Below are 24,998 nucleotides of genomic sequence, written 5' to 3' on the forward strand. Positions count from 1 at the left end.
CGCGAGCCATTCAATGCAAATGTTATAGCTTACATCTGCTTTATTTGGCATGGGGCTAAATCCGCATTTGTTGCAGACTGTGCATTTACATCCAGTGCATGTGTTGTAATTAGGCGGATCCTTGGTGTCCATATTAAGTTCGACTTTACAAAGAGGACAGTTGCTTAATTTTTGAGCAGCTTCAGAAGTCTCTACTTTCGAAGGTTCTTTTGAACCTTGGTCCGCTTTCTTTGTCTCTATTGGAGGAGCTTGGATTTTAGGTCGGGTTTCCTCTGAAGCCTTTTCCGGAGATGACTTTGCCTCCTTTGCTGTGGTTTTAAGTGGCGAGACTGCAGGGCTCGACTTGACTGGCGGAATCTGAGGTGCCGACGCTTTAACGGAGCCTTGTGCCGGGGCGGACATTTTACGAGTGCTCGGCGGTGTCGTGCGTGATTCCTCGCGAACGGCAGATGTTATCAAAGATGATGCTGAACTGAAGAGCGATGAACCGAATCCCATCATCTTCCCGGTCACGGCTTCGGCTGTTTTTGAGGTACCTTGCTGAGATTTTTTGGCATCGCCCACCGTTTGTTGAGTTGGTTGCTCTGTTGATTCAGATGATTTGGGAGTTGCATTTTCAACGAGTTTCGGATCCTTGTTTGTTGACTTTGGGCCATGTTTATCTTCAACAGTTGTCACTACTTGATCCACAGATTTTGCAACCGTTTCTCGCGCTTCTGACGGCTCTGAGTTAGCAAGAGAGCTTGGTAAAGGATGATCTTTCTTCTTGAGTGAAGAATCAACATCTGTCCTGACAGGAAGTGCTTGTTCTGTGACTGGTTTATCAGCAAGCGCACCAGCAGTTGGCTTTTCTTCAACTGCAGGTGCGGAAGAGATATGGACCTCTTTCGTAGGTGGTAATGGTGTTTTGATTGCTTTTGTTTCAACCGAGACAGTGGCTGGAGTCTCTTCTTTCTTTTGTAGTGTTATCGCTGTTGTTTTCACTTCCTGGTTGATGTCTGTTTTCTGTGTAGGAATCCTATCTTTAATTTCATTTGTGGTGGCAGCAGCTGCTGTTGTCTCTTTCTTGGCCGATGGCTGAGGTTTTATCAATGGAGGCTCCACTGCTTCTGCTGCTGAGAGAGCTCTTTGCATTTGGCATGTGAGACAGAGCCACTCCTTTTTCTAGAACACAACAAAAGGAATACGTGCGTGTTAAATGTCCTTTTCTTCCTATTGTACTGGGATTTTAAGAAAATATTGATAATGTCTCTGATTTCAATGCAAGCTTTACTCACCTCTGATACATTTGGCATAGGGTTAAATCCACACTGCTTGCAGACAGTACTCTTGCAGTTGGTGCAGGTGTCATAGTTTGGTAGATCTTTGGACCCAACATTGATTTCGACTTTACAAAGCGGACAAGTGGACTGCACATCTTTTTTAGATTTTTCCATTTTGCTCTGTTCAGGTGAAGATGTTTCTGCTAGCTGAGTTTTCTCCGGCTTTGTCGGTTCCTCCTTTTGGACAGAAGGCGGTTTACTCTGTTTTGTGGGGGACATCTTGGGAGAAACCGGTGGCGTTGAGTTGATCAAAGTAGAGGCACTGCTGAAAATGGATGATCCAAAACCGAACATTTTTCCGGTGACTGACTCTGCTGTCTTGGAAGCGTCAGATTGGGCTTTACTGCCGCCGAAACCAAAGAATCCTCCTGACTCAGACGCATTGCTCTTCTTACGTTCAGCTTGCCTTATCTGACCCGGTGATGTTCTGGGACTTGGTATATTTTGAAGGTCCCGTGGAGTCTTTTTAATAGGAGAGGATGTGTTGGCCTTTGGACCATCTGGCTTGCTAGCATCCAAGGCCACAGCAGGCTTTGCTGTCCCAGCTGTTAGTTGTCTCTGAGGGGATATTGGTGTTGGAGCTGCTTTCTTTTCAGGTTCAGCTGTGGTCACTTTTGTGGGAGGCTGAGAGTTTTTAGTCACAACTCCTGAATGTTTGCCCTCACCTAGAGCACGTTGCATCTGGCAGGTGAGGCACAGCCACTCCGCAACCTGATAAAAAGTAACAATATTCCAATTACATGAGTAAGTAAGTACTGTATAATCCCAGGGTTTAGCAAAGAGCAAGACACATTCAAAAATTGCTTGCCAGGGTGCGGGACTAGCAAGCGAGGAACAAGGTGTGGACCCCAGTGTACGGAAATGGGGAGTCAAGGCAGACGGGTGTCGATGCAAAAATGTATAATCTCCTGGGACCCTGCATACTCATTCGAGGACATAAGATTTCTGCTTCTGAGACCCATTAGACATCATTTTTTTTAAACGTTTGACCACTTGGGCACATCGAGGGACGGTTTCAGCACACTTTACTGGTGTCTATACTAATTTACAACTATTTAAAAGAATGAACAAATGGCATCAAAATCTGTTCAAGGCTTCTCCAGTTGTTTAGAGAAGAAAACTCGAAACGGTAACCTTTACCTCCAAGTTTTCTGAAAAAAATAGTAATATATTTAGATAACATCTCTAGCTTGATGTGGAATAAAAAATGATGCTATTTAGTAAAACCTGCAAAGTAAAACATTAGCAAACTTGTGTACTCATTTGAGGATTTTGGGATTATTTATCAATTTTGATTGGGTGAAGTAGTTTGCTAATTTTTGGATTATTTGATTCATAGTTCTAACTAGTGTTTTAAGTAGAGATGTCCCGATCCGATATTTGGATCGGATCGGACGCCGATATGGGCAAAAAAATGCGCATCGGTATCGGATTGGAACACGGGAAAAATTCCAATCCAGACTTCCGATCCAGTTTTTTCTTAAAGTCCGATCCGGGTTTTCCAGCGCACCGATTTACATAATCCAACCCAGTTTTTGCTTCAGTTTCCCTAAAATCCGGTCCACATTTTACGGCACACCTTCAACACACTACATTTACATTACCGTCTCTCAATTTACCGAGAGGCTTTATCGGTAAAAATGTCAGCTGTTTGGGATCATTTCACCTTAAAGGACGACAAAGACGAAGAGGCAGAGAGCAACATATGCCACAATAAAGTCGTGGTAAAGCTGTAAGAAGTTTTAATACAACCAACCTAATCAAGCATTTAGCGAAATACCACCATAAACAATATGAGGAGTATGTTAAGAAAACCGAAGACAAAAAGAAAGGTCCTACGCAACTAACACTGGCAGAAACTTTTGCTATGGGTGACAAACTGGCACTCGACAGTCCCAAAGCCCAGGGAATAACAAGAGTCATTGCCGAAGAATTCATTCTGGATGATGAGCCATTATCTCACGTGAGTAAAGACGCACCATCCAACACGCGATTCGGCAGTGGAAGATTCGAGAACGATTCACAAACATCCAAATTCCGATTATTGAAATATGTCAAGTAAAGTGGAACTAATACACAGCGTGGTCTTCGGGACGCAATGAGAAACTGACCGCATTGCGTCCCGAAAGTAAACATAACTTGTCTTAGACCCGAGTAATGCCAATGCTCAACTCACCGCTTTAGCTCAACTCATGCTGCTGGATGAAAAACACAAGAATACCTGACTGCTGCTGACGTAACATCAACGTCGTTTTACTGGAGATAATAGATATCATATGTATATAGAACCAGATGCTACACGACAGACTCGACTGCGTTAGCAACATTGAAATATTGAAAACCAGATGCGTTAGTAAACAGCCGCCATCTTAAAGCAGGAGACTTCCCTAGTAGGCTGTTGTGAACCATCCAAGCGAACCTAATTAACTTTTTATCTAAAATACTCCTAAATCGGCAAAATCTTGACTTGAATCTATCTTCAAAACAGTTTTAAAACTTTCACATGTCAAAAGTAGACAGAAGGGAAATGATGGAATAACGGGAGCAATTTTAACAACTTTAACAGTTGATTCGCAAAATTAAATGAATTGAATGTAGTTTAAAGTTGCTGATGCAGAATGGGGACTTGAGTATTTTATTTACTGTTTTAAAATGTTAACTTGATATTGAAATAGTCGTTTATTTAAACCTGAGAGGCTTTTTATACAATTTTTGTAACTAATGCACGAAACATTAAAAGCATCTAATAGTTTTGGGGATTTGTGGGATTTTCCACTGAGGTCGTTGGTGTGTTTTGCTTTTTTAAGACAGTTTACAATATTATTTGCACGTTTTACTGACCGACTATGCCATTTTTGTTTGTTATTTATAATGTTTTGTGTTTGTCACTGAATAAACAGGTCAGTTTCTTGTTACCAACCGTTGTGTGTTATTCAAACTCACCTAATTCAGCTGGCTAGTTGTTATCAAGAGTACTAAAACCTTTTTCAACATGAGTCTGACAACTAAGTAAGGAGGCTAAATAACTTTAAACTTTAACACATGCTCAGATAGGTCGGTATCGGTATCGGCCAGTATCGGTATCGGATCGGAAGTGCAAAACAATATCGGTATCCGATCGGAAGTGCAAAAACCTGGATTGGGACATCCCTAGTTTCAAGTGTCAAATTTGGTAATTTGTGTGATCAAATAACGTAGAAAAGATTAAGAAATTATTATAATTAAAAAAAAAAAAAAAAACATGTTTTTTTTTTTTTTACCGAATCCACTTGCTAATTTTGCTATTTACTGTTTGGAGCTAAACATTATATGTATTGAACATTATAAATGATAAACCCAACGTCCTCGTATGCGGACATCTTTTAGTAGAAATATTGGCTTCTTGTATAAAAAAAACAAATTTTGTTATGAATTTTAGGAGGTTTTACTAATCTCAAATAGCAAAGAGGAAGGAAAACTGAATTGCCAAAAAAAAAGCTCGGGTCTCCAAAGGTTAAATTAATTCAAGTGACCAAAAACAATGTACAAACCAAAAATACAAAGGTAAAGCAAAAGTACAAAGTAAAGAGTACCAACCAATTTACTGGGAGCAAGGCAGGACGGTGTCACAGTAACACATGTGACATGGACGCTGACACTGAAAATTACCCAACAAGAAAAGAACCAAAACTACAAGCCTAAACAACAGACACGGGGTAATGAGGCAATGAAGAACAAGTAGGTGACACGAGGGGAAGCCGATTGGTGGATAGACAAGGAGCAGGCCACAGCAGTTGAAATCAATAAGCAACCGCAAAGACAAGACACACACAAAAACATTATAACTGTATACAATTTTACCTTTGTTTCATTTGGCATTGGGTTAAATCCACACTGATTACATACAGTGTTTTTGCATTCAGTGCAGCTATTGGAGTTGTCTTGGTGGAGTTCAGCTTTACATAACGGACACGTAGAACCTGGTTTGACAGCAGACTTGGTAGCTTTAGCAAGCTGCGGATGTGTTGGTGTGTCACTATCTTTTCTAGTGGGACCTGGTGGAGGTACTGTTGCTTGCTGTGTTGAATCTGATGACTTCTTCTGTGCCTCAGGCTTCATTGGGGCATCAGGTTTAAGATCATTTGCAGGGGACTTTTTAGGAGAAGCTGACGGAGAGGTCTTTGGCGGATCCTGAACAGCTGATGTTATCAATGTAGATGCCGAGCTGAAGATTGAAGAACCAAATCCGAACATCTTTTCCGACACGGAATCGGCAGGCTTCTCAGCAGCTGGTTTAGGTTTTGTACCACCCAAGCCAAAAAATCCTCCAGTCTCTTGCGGCTTTGCTGCAGTGGCATTAGTCTGCTTCTGCACAGGTTGGCTTGCCTGATCTGTTGGTTTCACAGGAACAGTTTTCTCATTTTTCAGTTGCGTTTTCACATCGGGAGCTGAGCTAACCGACTTAGCAGGTGCAGTGGAAGCTTCAGGTTTGTTTGGTTTAACCAAAGCTGGCTTCTCCTGTTGGGTTTCAGCGGCATTTGGAGTCACCTTAGTTAACGGAGTAATTGGTTTGGAGGTGTCTGTTGACTTGACTGCAGCTGGAATTTTACTGAGTGCTGCTTGATTCTGGTTTTGAGAAGCAGGTTGCTCAGATGCTTTTACCACTCTTTTCATCTGACAGGTAAGGCAAAGCCATTCCTTTGTCTGAAAAGAGACAAAATTAGATCAAGAAAGTGCAAATACATTAAGAAATTATTGTGTATTTAGTTACCTCTGCATTGGGCATAGGGTTAAATCCACATTTGTCACAGACAGTGGTCTTACACTCGGAGCAGATACTGTAATTTGGAGGTTCCTTGGAGCCAATGTTAAGCTTGATATTACATAGTGGACAAGTTTCTTGGGAGTGGGACGCTTTGGTGAAATTTGGTGGTTGTGATGAATCTTTATCCTGCTTTTCCTTGACCTCTTGAGCAGAACCTCCAGGTTCCTTTGATGGCACTTTTACAGGAGAAGATGTCAGTGGAATTTTGGGAGTAACCTTGGGCCCAGCTGAAATCTTTGGGGAGACCTGAACTGGAGCGGACATCTTACGAGAATTTGGCGGTGTCGTGCGAGAATCTTCCTGAACAGCTGATGATATCAACGTGGATGCTGAGCTGAAAATGGAAGAACCGAAGCCAAACATCTTCCCAGAGATTGAGTCTGTTGTCTTGGAGGCATCAGAAGTAGTTTTAGGGACATTCGTGCCCAACTGTTTGGATGGTTCTTTGTGGACGTTTGAAGTGACATTGCTTTGTTTTTGTACAGAATGAGAGATTTGTGTGTCAGATGGTTTGTCAGAAACCTTCTTTTGAGGTTCCACCGGTGTACCCTGTTTGATATTATCTGGTTCTTTTGCAGCCACAGGTTGGACCTTCTGTAGCGTACTTGGTATAGAACCATCCGTCCCCTTATCAGTTGCTGCAGTCTGCATTTTTGGAAGCGTGTCAGATTTTAATGCATCCTTCTTGGTTGATTCAACCTCCTTCGAATCGGTTGTCTTCTGAGGTATAGACGATGGCGGGGTTTTAGTTACTGCATTAGGAGGTTTCATTGGAGGCTCAGAAGCATTCAGAGCTCTTTGCATCTGGCAGTTCAAGCATAGCCATTCTTTTACCTAAAATGAAAAAATAATGCATTTACATTTATTTCATACTGAACGGTTGTGGAACAATGACAAGTATCTATCTATACATCCATGTATATTTTTTAAGTCATCCAATTTAACAGGGGGATCGCTGCCAACCCTCCCAGTCAAAATGGATTGGATATTTAGCATTATCAATGACAGTGAAACCATCCCAGTTCAAATGGATTTGATGTCTACTGGCAAGCCAGTCTGACCTTCGTCTTGTACAAGATGCATGGCAAGTCAATCTGGTCTTCTGTGGTTTGGTTGGGATTTCAATATCAATGCTAAAGGTGGGGCTAACAAGCACAGACTGAATCTGAAAGAACCAATCCTAGGAGCACGGATGTGACGAAAACGAAATGCCACTCAAGCTATGTAGTCAGTTTGGAGTTCACAAACGATCATGGCGATAACTGCCAATTTTGCGGGAAAAAATCTAAGAATACATGGTGTATGGTCATGCACAGTTATTTTTAATGAAAAGCGAACAAATGCTAAAAGTCCATTTGCGGAGGTAGGTCTACGTTAGACTTTATTTGCACAGTTGGGCAAAGTTCTCGTGCTTCGAACAAGACTCTACATTCGTTGAATATACCCGGGGGGTAAAAAGACTGGAACACACAAAACTTTCCAAAACTCTCAGAATGTCACTGCTCTTTGCTAAGCGTCACAAAGTCCTGCTGACGTGTTATGATTCATCAGTCTGGATTAGAATGAAGTGGAAATTGAAACCAATGAATACCTCCTCCGATGCAAAGTGTTTGTGCTGTCCGCTGGCCGGTTTTCATGCTATACTTTTCCATTGCAGTAGGTGTCAATTGGTAGCCAATTATTTCGTTTAGTGATGCATAACAGGTAAGAGTGGCATTGGGGCTAATGGCTAGCTGGAGAAACTATATTGGTGAGAAATTTTTTTAAAAAGGAATGATGCCAACTCAGAAGGGAACAATAGACAAAATTTATTGAATGGCACTCATAAGGAAACTATAGCCCCTTTCAGACTAATATCCGGGTAAATTCAAGCTGGATTTTCCCACGTGATGGCGTTCAGAAATGGGGAGATATCCCGTGTTGGACACTTTCAGACTTGTCACGTGGTGGCAACTCGGCGCTCTCTGTGCAGGGATGACAGGGGACAGGACATGACGTCCTTTTTGGTCGGCATCCGCAACAAAATAAACCACACATTTCCAAAGATGGACGATGGACTGTCTCTTCCTCGGCTCAACGATCCAGTAGCGATTTAATTTCGTTATGTTTACAGTTTAATTTAGCTATTTTCAGTTTGCCATGTTGATAATTGGGATGTTTTTTCCCGCTTTTCGTCTTACTGCGAAGAAAGGAAATGACGATTGGCCCACCTTACGTCATCAGCCTTTGCGCTGTGACCCGGGAATTAAATGCCTGCTTTCACACATGCTGTGTCCCGCGTAAGTCCCGGACATTTTACTAGGACGCGACCTGGTAAATGTCCGCATAATGTCAGTGTCTGTGGACCCGGGGAATTGCTTTCACACATAAATTCACCTGTTTAAATCCCGGGATTTAAAAGGTGTTCAGATATCTTTGAATGGGGCTAAAGACTGTTTCCTATCGTAGAGTCTGGTGTGAGGCATTCAGCAGATGCCATCTACCTCAGAAGTATGTTATACATGGTGAAAATCAGGCTAACTTGCCAGGCTATCTATAACTGACAATGACAGTGAATGAGTCAACCAAGGGTGGTCTGGTCTCACAACTGGATTTCATGTCTGTGAGGCAGGTGTGTAAGCAAAAACCAATGATGATCAACACAATAATAATTTGTATTACCTTTGAAAGGTTTGGCACTGGACTAAATCCGCACTGGTTACAAACAGTGTTTTTGCATCCGGTGCATTTGCTGTAGTTGGGAGGATCCTTTGAGCCAAAATTTAGTTCCGCCTTACAAAGAGGACAATTAGACTGGCTTTCTTTAGATAGTGGTTGGGGGATGGTTTCATCCTTTGAATGATCTGTTGGAGGTTTAGGTGGTGTGGATGACTTGGGCTCGTCTTTCTTTCCAGGTTCTTTCTCCTGAGCAAGAGGTGGCTTGGTCACCTTTGTGGCAGGCATCTTGGGGGAATGCGGGGAATTTGTTTTTGGTTCATCCTGGCCGGCTGAGTTCATTAAAGTGGAAGCTGAAGTGAAGATAGAGGAGCCTAGGCTGAACATTTTACCGCCTATAGAGTCAGTGGGTTTGACAGTTTCAGACTGGGGTTTAGGACCACTGGGATCTTCTTGGGTTTTTGAAGGGGCATTTATCTGCTTCAACCCAGGTGATACTGTTTCTTCTGGCTGCTTTTGAGGACCTTTCTTCTGGTTTTCGGATGGAGCTTTCGGAACTGAAGCTGGTTTTTGGTTCACAACATCTTTCTTTGGAGATTGCTTTGCAGGTATTTCCTTAATTTTAGACTCCGCACTTATCGAATCATCTTTTGTTTGAGATTGTTGCTGTGTTTCCTTCTTCGGGACTGTCACGGACGCAGGAGCTTTGTTTGGTGAGGCTTTCGGTTTCATCAAGGGGGTGCCCGGAGGGTCGGATGCTCCGAGGGCTCGTTGCATCTGGCAGTTGAGGCATAGCCACTCCTTTATCTATAAAAGAGTAGACATAGTGTTTGTTAAAAATGACGTGATGAATGAACCATATAAGTAGAGTTGTCTGTTGCTTAACTCATTTGCTCCCAAAAAATGTATAAATATGTTCTATTTTTAATTGTTTCAGTTTCCCAAAAACATATTTATGCGCCTTTTTCTTTTTTTTCACAAGAGACATCTCTAGGTTCTGATGCAACTTCACTCCAAAGCTCAATGCTGAAAATGCATTTTAAAGCAATAAAACTGGCCATTGGAGGGCAGTAGCGCATTTGCATTCAACGGAACGAACGGCTGGGCGACACGGCCGGGGCGCTGGCGGAAGACGACCGAATGGATGACTAGGAGGACGTCCAGGATGCCAGGCGAGGGAAGTCCGAGCAGGACGACCGGGAGGACGCCCGGGATGCCAGGCACTGGACTACCGAGCAGAACGACCGGGACCACCAGTGTAGCGGAAGATGCCGTTGAGTCTGTGCTGCTCGCCGAGCAGAGCCCGTGCCGCCGTGCTTGGCTGCTCCCGTCCCCCGCGACCCTCAAGTGTCCCGCGATTCAGCCGAAAATGCGCACGGCAAAACAAGTCCCCCCCCTCCCCCCCCCCCAAGGAACACAACATGCCCCACACAAGTTCCTCAGGCGAACTCCGCCATGAGGCAGTGGTCACCACAAAAGAAAGACTCAAAAAAATCCATCTTGATGAGACAGGCGGCGATGAGGGAAAAGTTTACCCCGGCTGTTGCTGCCACAACAGCGTCATCTCTCAGTTCAATAGTTTAGTTATGTGTAAATAAATTGTTACTTTGCTATCAAAAGCTCTATTTGTCTTGTTGTTTGTTATTTTGTAGAAGGAAAACATTATTCAGAAGTTTAGGATGTCACAAAAGCACAAAATAGCTATGTTAAAGTCAAAGTTATGTTTGAAATGTATGCTTTTACAAAGAGCTCAATTTCTCTGTTTTTTCATCAGAAATTAGAAAATTGCTGAAACTAAGCTATTTTCTAATGCTGATTTCTAAAGAATGGAAAAAGATATGAACTATTTTTCCTGATGAAAGAAGAGAGTCTAATCTTTCTTTTGGTGGGTTCCATGTTTATATAGCAATAGAACGGAATTTTCTGTGGGCCTTGCAGAATCAGTCAAAATCCAGTAAAACGGCCGGGAGCGAAAGGGGCTGCACCGGTGAAAATGGCTGGGAGTGAATGACTTAATATATTTAGCTCAGTTCTATCTGCCGATTGATAGAAGGATTTAAAATGACATTGTAAAATATTGCTATTGCCAACTTACTATATGAATGGGCTGGTCACAGCTTAGCACAGCAGCTTTGCTTAGAGTAACCCCTAGTTGTCGCCAAACTTCTTCTTCTTCTTCTTCTTTGTTTATTGGCAGTTTACCCCTCAGTACCGTGGACATTACTAGGTTGACAGTTTGGTACGAGATCAGGCAGTTACAGACTAAAAGCATTCCCTCCTGACAACCAGTGAAACACACCCAGAGTGTAGACAAAACCCAAACCAAAAAATAAGATAAATTAAATACTAATAAATGACCCTCTTCCTATATCCTTTCCAACAGCCCTGTGTCCTTGAGAAACTTTACTAGCTATTTTTGAATATTGGCTGTCTTTACCTGTAGAACATTTCCCATCCCAAATGTCTCTTTTGCCTGGTCCAGCAATATTCTCAACCGAGCCCTCTGCTCCCCATATTTCGCACACACTATTAAAACATGTTCAATTGTTTCATGCTCCCCGCAGTGTTTACATTTTCCATCTTTGTCTCCAAACTAAGATGCTTGGCATTTGTTATTTGAGGGAAAGACCCTTATCACTCATGGTTTACAGATAAAATGAACAATAAATCTCAAATACTGAATTACTCATTCCATATAACCACTACGTCCCCAGAAAGAAGTAGTCACTAAGAAAAGTAATAAAACACTTAATTAAAAATCTGTGGAAAAACCCAGCAAACTGCATCTTGGGAATTGTCATTGCATTGCCATGTCCAATGATTGCCAGCGTATTTGTAATGCTTTGGTCGCCCCCTAATGACTCTTGGGCTAGCTTGAGTAAACATGATTTATTTGTGTTTATTTAATTACGGACATTTTGGCTCATTCAATTTCTTTTTTTTTCATTTTTTAAAATTTTTTATTTATATGGGACATTATTTTGACAATTTGTTTTTTAAATATAACTTCAGTTGAAATTGTTTTTTTATTTTTCACAGAATGTTTGTTTCATTCACAGTTGTATCTGTACTTGCTGCTTTTTTGCATGTCTGGTTAGATGCAAACTGCATTTGTAGTAACAATAAAGTTGAATTTGTATTTGAATCTTCATTTGGAAAACCTTGAAGTTTTTACATTTATCATTATTAAAGCATCCAGTGGAGGATCCCAATGCAATTAGCAATAATACGTGAAATCCACGACCGTATAAATCCGTATCAGTTTGATATCGGTGTTGGATTTTGGAGTCGACAACATCGGGATATCGATTAAAACATTCATTATCGGACAATTCTACAAATAAGTCTTCTTACCTCCTTTACATTTGGCACGAGGCTAAATCCACATTGATTGCAGACCGTGTTTTTACACTCTGTACAGGTGTTGAAGTTGGGGGGATCTTTCGAGCCGACATTGAGCTGTGATTTACAGACAGGGCATGATGACTGAGCAGGTTTGGAATCAAGTGGAGGAGCAGTGACTTTCTTGATTGGCTCTGATATAAGTTTATCTCCTTTCAGCTGTTGGCTTTGTTCTGTTTTCTTTTCTGGTTTGTTCGTCGACGGAGAGTCTTTTGAAATCGACATCCTGGGAGAGGCCGGTGCTGCTGGTTTGGGTTCATCTTGCACAGCAGAAGAGATCAAAGTGGACGCAGAGCTGAATATGGATGAACCAAATCCAAACATCTTCCCTGTCACTGACTCGGCAGGCTTAGTAGCATCGGGCTGCTTTTTAGGACTGCCGAAACCAAAGAATCCACCTGACTCTTGATGTGGAGCTTCAGTGGCATTGCCTGGCTTTTGCGATGGCTCTGTTTTTTTCTGCTGATCTGCCTTCACGCTGTCCTGCTGTGCTTTCTGAGCAGGAGCTGGGGCTACCTGTTTCTGACTGTCTTGTGCTTTAACAGCTTCAACGTTGGACGGCTGTGCTCCTGGAGTTCGGTGAGGAGAGCCTTGCGCAGGAGTCTTGTGAAGAGGAGGCTGAGCAGGGGTCGTTTTTGCTGGAGAACTGGCCAACGGGGTGTCTTTGGGAGGGTCGAGTCCACTTGTCGCACGTTTTACCTGGCAGTTCAGACAAAGCCACTCCTTGCCCTTAAATAAGACAGAAAATAAGATAATTGATTTTGTGATTTGAGCTACGTTTCTACTAGGGTTGGGAATCTCTGGCGTGAAGCCGATTCGATATGTATGTAGATACACAGGTTACGATTCGATTAAAAAAGTATACATTTTTTAGGCCGAGCGATTCGATACGATTCGATACAGTTTAAAAACGATACGGTTCGATACAGAGTGAAAACGATACGATAGTAAACATATGTTGTGTGTGTCCGTACAGTATTTTAAAAATATAAAAAAGACCACATTTTTAATAGCAGAATTAACAAAATTTCATACCAAGGCTATGTTTAATTTTTTTATGAGAAAAAAAATAAGGCTTACTATATGACCGTCATTTTGTTGGATGGGATTGATAGTACAATAAAACTCCAGTGACAGACAACAATAAAGTGCAGTAATTTCATTACTGTATATTCTGGTGTTTTGAACACAATAGGTAAGTAATTTAAGTGCAAACTTTCAACATAAGCGTCTTACAAGCAAAAAATATTATATGCAGCAGCTCTTGAAAAAAAGAATTAAACCTGTTAGTGTTATCATAAATACATAACAAATTATGCTTTACCACTGGTATAACTGGGGGAATAAAAACATGGCATTTTAGACAGACAGGTCTAAAATCATTACTTTAACCTTATACACAGCAAAGTCATTCACTTATACCTGTGCTTCCACATTTTTTTTTATTCCTCATCACTGTCTACATCTCTTTTGAAGGGCAGATTTTTCTTGAGGAAGATCAACTGATCCACATGTTCATGTTTAAGTAGACTGTGTTTCGTGGAAACAAAATCTCCAGAGGGTTGCGCTGCCCTTTCCACCATTGTAGTGAGTTATTTTTCAGGGTTAAAAACTCACGATCTCTGTACCGCTTCACACTCGCTCTGTCCCATGCGAACAGATCTGGCTGCCTTTTGTTTTCCTGGGTACGTTGAAAATCAATCGCTGCACGACGCTGGCTTGGTGCGAAAACTGTCCATTGTTTTAGCATGTTGCTTCGTTGCCACTACTAGTTTCGTTTTGGGTTGTGAAGAAAACGCTACGGAGCGTGAGTAACAGTGGTTTTGTTAGCTCTCGCGTTGTTATGACACGCCCGTGATGATTGGGTAATGACGGCGACTACTAGCGGTTCTGCTGAAATGAATGGGAAGTTGAGGCAACCACGACGGCGGTCACAATCTAAGTGGGCTGTGTGGTGAATGACACAAGCGCAGCATGTGAGGTAAAAGCTAAATTATTATTATATTAAGCAATGGATTGAACTTAATGGCTAATTACTGTCGAATGGTAACTTTACTATCGATACAGCTGTATCTCTCACCTGTAAAACCGGATCTCCGGTCGTATCGGTTTATCGTTCTCAAGCTTAGTTTCTACCAAGCATCTCAGTTCAGTTCAATTGGATTCATGTCATTATTCGGCTAGCAGGTAAGCTGGATACCAGAGTTTCCTGAAGAAATGCGAACCTAACTACAGGTAGTCCCCCGGTTACGACGTACCCGACTACATGATTTCGAATTTACGACGCCTGTCTCGTCGTTTTTTTTTCTTTAAATGTTGACTTTTGTGAAGAATGCTTTTATTTTGGCGCAGGAAGCGAAGAGCAGGTTGTACTTCCGCACACGAGAGCATTTACACACCGCCCATCCCACCTACGCACATATGAGGACGAGCGCAGCCGAGTGAAGATGTGACACTTCCGACAGCAAGCTTGTGTGTGGACATATGACTGTACTGTTATGTCTGAATTTTATCATGGAGTAATATAATTATTGTTACAATATCTCATTCGTGTAACTGGAAGAGCACCTCTCGGAATCTCTGGCAAAAATAAAATCTTATATGTAGTACTACGGAGCCCCTAAAAGGACATCGACAGAAATAAAATAAATTTAAGCAATCTGGTGAGCACCAGAAACTATATGGTAAATTAGCGTTATATTGTAGTGACCACTACCTCTTAACAGAATTCACCTCGGGAACTTGGGTGGGGCATGTTGTGTTCCTGAGGGGAAACTATTTTTTGCCGTGCGCGTTTCTGGCACAGACACCTTAGATACTACAGAGTCACAAGAGAGTCTAGAGAGTCATGAGCGGCCGGACACGGCAACACGAACTTTACTCAGCGAGCTTCGAGACTTAACAACATCATCCGCTAAACTGGTGATCCCGACACCAGTTAAGAGGTAGTGGTCACTACAATTTAGTATTTAAGCTAGTGGACTTTTGCAATGCAAGTTAGCCGATGGCGTACCGCACGCATGCTATTTTTAGACCGTGACGTCGCATCGTAAAGCGGAAGTAAAGCCGAAGTGGGACATTATAGACACGCCCTCGCATAGACACAACGTAATTTGTGCTACTTTTCTCCGGTAATCTTTCAAAGACGAACATGCTGATCACGCATTGCTTTTTTTGGAACTTGTAGAAACGACTCTAGACATTACGACACATGAAGGATGTTATCTTCATACGTTTCCGGAAACCAAAAACTCGGCAGGAAAAAAATGTGAAGACCGACTCAACTTGCGCGGACACCAGCTCGGTGAATCCATTCACATTTCATATGCAGTAAACATTTTTTTGGGTTGGCATGGTCTTTTTTTTTTTTTTTTTTTTTTTTTTTTAGCGTAACGTGCCGTACTGCTTCTGCCTGACAATGAATGACCTGAAAAGAATTACAAATATATATATATATATATATGTTTATATTACATATATATAAACAACTTTAGTAAGGCGGAAGTGTAAATTAATTATAGAATTAGGATTTGTTATCAATGAAAAAATTAAAAGTGTTTGTTGGCTGTCACTGAGTAGCATTTGCGATCGCTACACAAAGCTAACTAAATTACCCCCAAGAATGGTAAGAGACGTAGGACAACCAGAGGATATATAAGAAAGACAGGGCTGATGGTAAAGGATAGCTTGTTGAAACAGGAGAATGTAATTGACTGTCGCGCCGATAAATAAGCTATGCTAGGGTGACCATATTTTGATTTACAAAAAAGAGGACACTCAGCCCGGCCTCAAGATACTTGAATTTTACTCGAAGTTCACTCCAAGAGGCCTACATCACTTAATATATTTAAAGTGTGCCCCCTCACTCTGGATGGAAAAATGCAGTTTGAAAAAAATATAAATAAATAAATAAATAATGATTTTAAAAAAACAAATATATATATATATATATAAATGTATACAGTATATATGTATACGTATAAAACATAATGCAGATCCATAGAAATGTCGTCCAGTCAATACACATACACAGAGTAGGTTATGTGCCAAGTAAACATTTTTATAAATTACTATCATGACAATTGTCCTTAACAAATTGTTATTCCCATTCAATTGATATTCTCATTCAATGTTCTAGATTGCACACAAACAAAAACCGAAATAAACTGACAAACTATTCAACCAGCATGTTTCCAAATATAGCAGTTAAAAACTACGTTTCCCATAATGCCTAGCGCGGTTTAGCTTACTGATAGCTAGCTGAGGCAAAAATCAAACTTTGCTATAAAAGTTTACAATCATCGGCAGCACAACGATGCGATACCAAACGGGATTTTACAGTCAAAGCTCCGACAGAAGTCAACAGTTGCCATTATATACGTATTTATCGTAAAAAACTTAATAACTGGGCAGGCGTTGTGGCCAAATCGTCAATCCAGTAGATGGCGGTAATGCCTCATGATAGGGGTAAACTGCCAACAAAAACAAGAACTACTCCTTCCCTCCCTACTATTAGGAGTCATGTCATCGCAGGCAGGGGCTGCCACCCAGCGGCCAGAGGGATTCTCTTCAAATTGGTCCCGTGAAAAATCATAAAAACCGGACATTTTTATGAATTTATAAAACCCGCCCGGACCACGAGGATAGTAGGTGAAAGTAGGACTTGTCCGGGCAAAAGAGGACGTTTGGTCACCCTAAGCTTAGCTTAGGTCGGCTCGTTTTTTTTTTCCGTCTTTTTCAGCCTTCAACACTCAAGTCATCTCTTTAACTGAACATTTTTACGTTCTTCCACATCTTTGCCACTGAATTTGGCACCAGGTACATCATTTTCGGAGAGAATTGGTAGGTTTAGCCCAGTAAACATCTCCTTCGTACACGATTTCCATTCATTTCCTATTAGGGACAAACGGTGGTTTGTCCCTACTTAGCAACAGTAGCTAATGTCATGAATATTAATGAATGGAAGTGACGTGTTGCTTGCGGTACGACAATGTTGTAAATATTAGCATTATATAGCATTTAAGCTAGCGGACCTTTGCTATGCAAGTTAGCCAATTGTTGTAAACATTAGCATTATATAGCATTTAAGCTAGCGGACCTTTGCTATGCAAGTTAGCCAGTTGCAACAATGGAACAATTGGATAACTTGCTTGAATGTTATATAATGCTAATGTTTACCAGATAGTTTCTGGTGCGCACGAGAAACAATCTGATGCACACCAGATTGCTTAAATTGATTTTATTTCAGTCGATGTCCCTTTAGCGTAACTACCTACCTCTGACTAGCGGTGCATACAACCTTGCCTTGTACCCCACCAAAAATTGGTTAAAAATTAATTAGAATATTTTAGGAACATTTACATGATATTGAACCGGGGCAGACTGCACTTAACCAACAATTTAAAAAAGGCTATTATGTTTAAAATTAAATTGAAAGCAATCAAATTCCAAACAAAACACAATTTTAGTCCTGGAGCACAATGAGTAGGCGTCTCACTTGCAAGACAACAAACATTTAATTTGATTCTGCGAGATGCAATTGAGCTAAGAACTAGTCGATTATTGGATTTGTAAAGTAATTTTTGCAAAGAGTAGTTTTTATAGCACGATGTGACCATGCGCATCAAGGATCCAGGGCGAAGCAGAGGCCTTGGGGTGTCGTTGGCAAGCTCGTCCTTACGAACCGCACATCGTGCATTGAATTACAGAGTCGAGTGTCAGATCCTTTGTGCTTCAGACTGCCAGTAAGATGCCTTATCCATTTACTTCAGTGGGCGCTCTGTCCTACGAGCCTGCGAGGTGTGGATGCGTATTTTTAGAATGCAGACAAACATCTGATGTCTTTGTCTGAGCGGAGTTAAAGAGAGGTTATTATCAAAGATTAACGTTGAACTGGAATTAAACCTTAGTCATCAATGACACTGCAGAATGATAATGATGTTGTGTTTGGCCACTCAGTAATCCCCTTAAAGCGATGTCAGAGCAAAGAGGTACACGGTTGTTGAGTACATTACTAATATGACTGGAAAACAGACACTTTATAGCAACTGTTAAAATAAGCAGACTTAACTCACTGACTGCGAAAAAAAAAGTAACTTGTTTGTAAATAGTGTCGCCATATAAGTTCTAAGAAGAATCTTGTGCTTAAGGGTAAAATTGATTTTGAGAAGCACATCAGTTCGTTTGAATATGAGGTTAAATGTGCAATATGTCTATGATTGTTTTTATTTTAATTGAAAATCTGCTGTGAATTTAAATGGGTTTCTCACACGTAGATGTCCAATCCATTTGTACTAATGGATCGGATATCTAGTGCCGTCAGTGGCAGGCAATGACTCAATTTTGAGGCATTACAGGTCACTCCCTGTTCACTTTGGGTCACTTCCTGTAAATTTTGGGATATTACCAGGTCACTTCCTGTTCTATTTGGGTCACTTTACGTTGGTTTTTAAAGACTCGTAGGCTCGAATAAAGCACAATTGTTCTCTTTTACTAAACAGTGTTATTAGAAACACAAGTTTTGGCCTATGGAGGGCGCCATGTTTTATGGACGCTCAGGGTAATGACGTAGATTGTCACTGCCACTCGACAAATGGCGGAAAACACAGACAAGATGGAAAAAGCAGTTTCTGCTCTTGCACCCCTCTTTAAAATAAACTGCTGTATTTTAAAGAGCATACGACAGGAGAAAAAAAGTCTTAAATAGCATTATTATGTGAATTAGAAGCATATTTTGAGACGATTCGACTATATACAACAATTTAGCAACACGCAGATGACGAGAAATTAGTCTTTTAATCTGCCGGTTAGCCACGCCTACCATTACAGGGCTCTAGCGTCCCCAACAGGTGGATGACGTCAGCGGGAGAATGGGCTTATCGGTTTTACTATTCAGCCCATTGAGGGGGAATTATAGGAAAACGCGACGAAGAGAGCCACAAAATGTCATTTTTTCAGTCTCTCTACTCCAATATTTTTACAGGATATTTTTTTATCCAAGTATTTTTCCCTAATAGCTAAATAAATGGCTTGAGAAGGACTAGTCAGCCCGTCGAGGGGGAATTATTCACAACGAGGAAAACGCGACGAAGAGAGCCGCAAAATGTCATTGTTTCAGTCTCTCTACTTCAATATTTTTACAGGATATTCTTTTTATCCAAGTATTTTTCCCCAATTGCTAAATAAATGGAATGGTCGTGACAAATAACACGGTCTTGTGCTAAATGGAATATGAAATCATAAAAATGCACTTATTCAGGACGACGTGGCAAAATGACTCCATAATGGTCAAAACTGGTGACTTCACCTTTACTGTCGCACCTCCTGAACGATATGTTATGACACCTAAATCGGGCTTCAGTCATTTCCCTTCCCCGGCTTCGGAGAATGTAAACAAACCAAGAGGCGTGACAGCTAGCCGACATGCTAACCCGAACCGAGTGATGTTTCAAAGTTTTCGACGCGGAAAATCACACATAACTAGCCCGGGTCATTTGACATGACGACTGGGTTGTCGATTGTCTTCCCCCGTCGGCAAACCGCCCGGGGAAGACAAAACAAAAACCAAACAAAAGACGATGTTTACTCACTTCCTCGTAAGTCCAATGATCCCACAGTAGTAGGGCTCGTTTTGGCCAATATCCACCGGTGAATGGGAACCTTTTGAAACCCCAAAAAGGCTCACACGCCTCTCCCTCATAAAGCAAGATTTTTCTGCAGCCGTTTGGCTGGCGTGATGTGAAAAATAAACAAATTAATCCGCAAAATCAGGTGAATCCTTAGTCCTTCTCATACAACAGTACGGCTGTAAAGTGAAGAGGACTCCTTCTCCCGTACACGTCACAGCGCCCTCCTACTCAATGCAAGACCGAAGCCGGAAGTCACTCGTTTTCATGGCGCGAGATTAAAAAAACTAAATAGATATAGTGATCGCTTCCACACACATCCAAGCGGTTCATATCATTCAGGAGCATAAAATACCGCATGTATTATGAAATAAACATGCTTTTTTTGTATCACAGGCACTTTAAGCCAAAAGAACTGTTGTGTTTGATAGAACAATATGTCTATACACTGCCATAGCAGATTCATGGCGTAATAAGGGTTAAAACTATTTTTAATTTGTCAGTTTTACCCTGGGAATCCCCGTTTACAACCGCTTTTGTTTCAACCTAGCCATAAAAAGAAGGTAAGCAATTCAATGTATTCTTCAAAATGTCCTTCATTTTTAGCTTAGAACCATTAATTCATGTCTAATATTTCGTTGAAAAAAAAAACAACTTCAAAATATTATTCACTCGTATATTTTAAAATTTCAAATAAATTACGTCACAATGAAAAAAATGGTGTCTGTAAGTGAGTCACGGATATCTACCGCATAACTGTCGCTTAATTTTTTTTTTTGTCACTGTCGCATTTTCTCCGATATGTTACATGATAAATAATCGATCTGACCAAAATTGGAAGAAAAAAAAAAGAAAAAAACGTTTATAAGGGTAAATATATGAAAAAGAACATCTCAACCACTCCTTGATGTCTGCGATTTCTGCATCGTGACTCATGTTATATGACTATGTTTCACCCATAAAATCCCCCCAAAATCCGGCTGTGGCTATTCACATCTGTGTCTTGACACTTGGTGATACATGCTATATGGAGTTTTCGGATCGAAACAAGGTAAGCACGCGATAATATCTCATTAAAATTGTGGCGTCTTTAATTCTGCTCTCTCATGCTCTCACCTCCAGTTAGGCTTTTGCGGTTTATATTTTTTTATTTTATTTAAATGCCCTCCTGTTCAAAAGTTTTCTTCCCCTGGAAAATTGAGATTTTAAGCTTTCCATATCAGACAATTTTGAAATTGGGCCAAATTAGGGGGTCTCAGAGCTTCAAATCACCTGAGTGTTTTCTGCCATATACTACCGGTGTACTGCAATTCCTTTTACACGGCGAGACATCCAACACATGCGCTCATCGGTTAAAAGCGGCGAGTACTTACTATTTGTGTTTTTGAGTCTTTTGTTACCTTTTCATTACCTCGAAATACTTTTTGCATGTGTTTCCCTCTCATATATTTAAGCATAGTGTTTTCTTGTGGTAGCTTTAAAGCAGATTTGTGATCTGTTGACCACATTAGTCACGTAGCATATTTAAATCCACCTTTTTTGATATTACTATGTTTAAGTATTTTTCTTAAGGCATCTTTTGTATGTTCTGTCTGTATGCATCTAAACAAAACAAGCTGAAAGCACACGGTAGTACTTTGGGTGTCAAAATCGCCTCTTGTTGGACGTTTCGCCGATATAGCAAATTTTGGCAGAACACCGTTTTTTTCCTTACTCTCGTCACGTCTCATCCCGTCTTTCCTGTTCCTTTTGCTGCTCGTTTTGTGAAATATCGACAGTGCTGTCATGCTCGTTAATGTTCCTCCCGGGTTCAAATTCAAAGTGTCATGTTTATGTCGCTAGAGTCATACTCTGAAGGCCGGCAGCGTAACCATGTGACGTCACTGCCCTGTGACGTCAACAACAATGGCGACCTACTAGTTAAAGTAATTTTACAAATTGTATAAAAACGAAACCATCAAAAGGGGTTTTAATACCAAACTATTTTAACTCATTATAACGTTTATCTTTTAAAAACTACGTCTTTTGATCCGTGAATCCCTTTAAGGCATTTCAGGGTAACTTACTGTTTATTTTAGGACAGGGGTCAGCAACCCTGGTCCTCGAGTGCCACTGTCCAGCTTGTTTTCCATGTCTCCCTCCTTTGACACTCCTGAATCTAATGATCAGTTCATCGGCAACCTCTGCAGGAGCCTGATAACGATCATGATGATTTGATTCAGGTGTGTTAAAGGAAGGAGACATAGAAAACAAGCTGGATAGTGGCACTCAAGGACCAGGGTTGCTGACCCCTGTTTTATGATGTTACAGTGGTATGAAAAAGTATCTGAACCTTTTGGAATTTCTCACATTTCTGCGTAAAATCACCAAATGTGATCTGATCTTTGTCAAAATCACACGGATGAAAAAAACAGTGTCTGCTTTAACTAAAACCACCCAGACATTTATAGGTTTTCATATTTTAATGAGGTTAGTATGAAAACAATGACAGAAGGGGGAAAAATAAGTTAGTGAACCATCACATTTAATATTTTGTGCACCCACTTAATGGGGTTCTAGTCTGGACTTTGACTTGGCCACTCCAGAATGTGTATTTTGTTCTTCTGAAACCATACTCAAGTTGATTTACTTGTTTTTTGAATCATTATCTTTTTGCAAAATCCATCCTCTTTTTAGATTCAACTGTCTGACAGACAGTTGAAGCTAATCTTCAATTAAGGATTGCAAGATGTCCAGGCCCTGAGGCAGCAAAACAGCCCCAAATCATGATGCCTCCACCATGCTTCTGGGTGGGGAAATGGTGTCGATGTTGGCAAGCTGTTCCATTTTTCCTCCACACATGACATTGTGTGTTACTCCCAAACAATTCAACTTTGGTTTCATCAGTCCACAATATATTTTGCCAAGACCACTGTGGCTGGGCCTTTTTGTGAACATTAAATGAGCAAAAAACGTTTTTTTGTTTGTTTTTTTTTTTATTATACATTTCTGTGCCAAACTTCCCGTGCTTGTCGAGAGTCATACCCTGAAGGGTCTTGTAAGGGTCATTTGCATCAACTCTACAGTGCCAACTAGTGGCGACAGAAAGAGGTTTTAAAACAGGCCTTTCCTATTGGGTTTTTTCAACGTAGAACAATAAAATTTGGGGAGTCCATACCTTATGCAAAACTTCCAAAAAGTCTCTTGCACCCATTTTCCAAATCAAACAGAAAATTGGGTATTTTGGATCGAATGTGAAATTTTTATCCATTTGTAGTATAGTTTACATTTGGAGGCCTGAACATGCACGAAAACTCACCAAATTTTGCACATACATGCGGCTTTGCATGGATTTGGATAATCTTGCAACGTTACAAAAAAATGTAACAAAATAGCTCAGTGGCGCCACCTTGAATTTTTCAAAAAGGCGTTTCCTATGAGGTTTTTTTAACGTAGAGCAATGAAATTTGGGGAGTCGATACCTTGTGCAAAACTGCTCCAAAAAGTCACTTGAACCCATATTCCAAACCCAACAGGAAATCGGGTATTTTGGATCGAATGTGAAATTTTTATCAATTAACAGGGTGCACATTTGAGACCTTGTCACAGAGGGAGTTAGTTGGATCATCTTTGGTCAGACTATTCAGGAGACATAGGAGAGCTAAAATTTTCAAAATGGTGCGTTTTCATTCATGGGTCTGACCTGGGCGTGGTGCCAAAGTCGGCCATTTTTTTTTGGCAAAATGACAAATTCAATAAAAGACTAATAGCTCCTTGACACAACGTTCAATCTTTTTCATATCTGGCATGTATGTGCGGGATCCCACCCTTAACACGAGTGCATTGAAACATTACCCATTAGGCGTAGCGCCCCCTAGTGGGAACAGGAAATGCCTTTTTTTTTTTTACTAAACAGGCTCCTCCTCCAAGGAAAAAAATATATTCACCTGAAACCTGCATCAGGGGAGCCACAAGACATGTGTTCAGGTGCCTGATGAAAAATACTTAGGTTTGGTTGAAGCAGAAGAGTCCAACAGGAGAAGTGAAAATGACTGAAGTCATTTTGTCTCACCACAAGTTTTGAACAGTCATAACTTCTACAACATATTTGTGCCAAACATCTCGTGCTTTTTGAGTCATACTCTGAAGGGTCCTATAGGGGTCATTTGCATCAACCCTACAGCGCCAACTAGTGGCAATAGAAAGTCACTCATTTTTCTAATATATGTCCAGTTCTTTTCAGGTTGGTCATTGTAGTTTCAAGACCTTTTGAAATACTTATTTTACGGCCCATGTCCACATGTCTGTTGCCGTGATGACCCTTTATTCGATGCTTTTTTGTAGTACTCTCTCCAATAGGGATTTTTATCTCTTAGGTGTGTGAATGTAAAGAGGCGACTTTCGAGCATGTTAGGTTCTAATGAGATGATTAGAGAGGGCGATCTGCCACCACCCTGACCTGCACACTGTCCGAGTTGCGTGACGTCCGAGTTACGCTAGATTGCGAGGGCCCGTTCAGTCCTGCTTGCAGGCCTAGTTATTATTATTTTTTTGGCTTTCTCCGTGGAGTCCTCCCATGAACACCATTCTTGGCCATAGTTTGACATATAGTTGATGTTTGCAGAGATATTGGACTGTGCCAGTGATTTTTGTCAGTGTTTAGCAAACACTCAAGTGTTCTTTTTTTACCTCTGTGAGTATTCTGCACTGAACTCTTGGCGTCATCTTAGGTGGACGGCCACTCCTTGGGAGCGAAGCAACAGTGCCAAACTCTCATCATTTGTGGACAACTTCGCTGACTATCGTTTTTTAAAAAATTTATTTATTTATTTAATAGGGACAGTGCACATTGATGAACATCTAAAAAGATGTAAATATGCCAGATTGTAGCAAGAATATGCTAATTTACATCTGTAGTCCCTAAACAGGTGACACAAAGATACAAAAAGAAAAGAAATAACAAAAGATTACAATAAAACAACACAATACAATATGTTACTAAGAACTTAAAAGTCAGTGAGTGCAAGACTGATTTGTTTTCAACCACTGCTTGAGCTGAGTTTTGAAAGTTCGTATTGTGGGACGTTGCCTGATGGCGAGTGGTAAACTGTTCCAGATTTTACTGGCCTTTACAGAGAGAGAATTGTGACCGAAGGCTGTTTTTCTGATTGGAACCTCACAGTCCCCTCTAGAGGAGGCCCTGGTCCCGAG

At 40.9% G+C, this 24,998-nt stretch overlaps 1 protein-coding gene across 5 annotated transcripts in view; it reads right to left on the minus strand.

The window, feature by feature from the left end:
• pclob (piccolo presynaptic cytomatrix protein b) overlaps positions 1–24,998 on the minus strand; it is a 121,814-nt gene that overhangs the window by 84,228 nt on the left and 12,588 nt on the right. For all 5 annotated transcript variants that reach the window (XM_057837237.1, XM_057837236.1, XM_057837233.1 and 2 more), the window contains exons 4-9: positions 12,136–12,912; positions 8,788–9,588; positions 6,073–6,960; positions 5,163–6,005; positions 1,278–2,033; positions 34–1,164 (exon numbers count right to left, since the gene is read on the minus strand). In XM_057837237.1, coding sequence (XP_057693220.1) covers positions 34–1,164; positions 1,278–2,033; positions 5,163–6,005; positions 6,073–6,960; positions 8,788–9,588; positions 12,136–12,912 — 5,196 coding nt within the window. The remainder of the gene's footprint in view (positions 1–33; positions 1,165–1,277; positions 2,034–5,162; positions 6,006–6,072; positions 6,961–8,787; positions 9,589–12,135; positions 12,913–24,998) is intronic.

This window comes from Corythoichthys intestinalis, chromosome 5, assembly GCF_030265065.1.
Source record: "Corythoichthys intestinalis isolate RoL2023-P3 chromosome 5, ASM3026506v1, whole genome shotgun sequence".
NCBI classification, from domain to species: Eukaryota; Metazoa; Chordata; class Actinopteri; order Syngnathiformes; family Syngnathidae; genus Corythoichthys; species Corythoichthys intestinalis.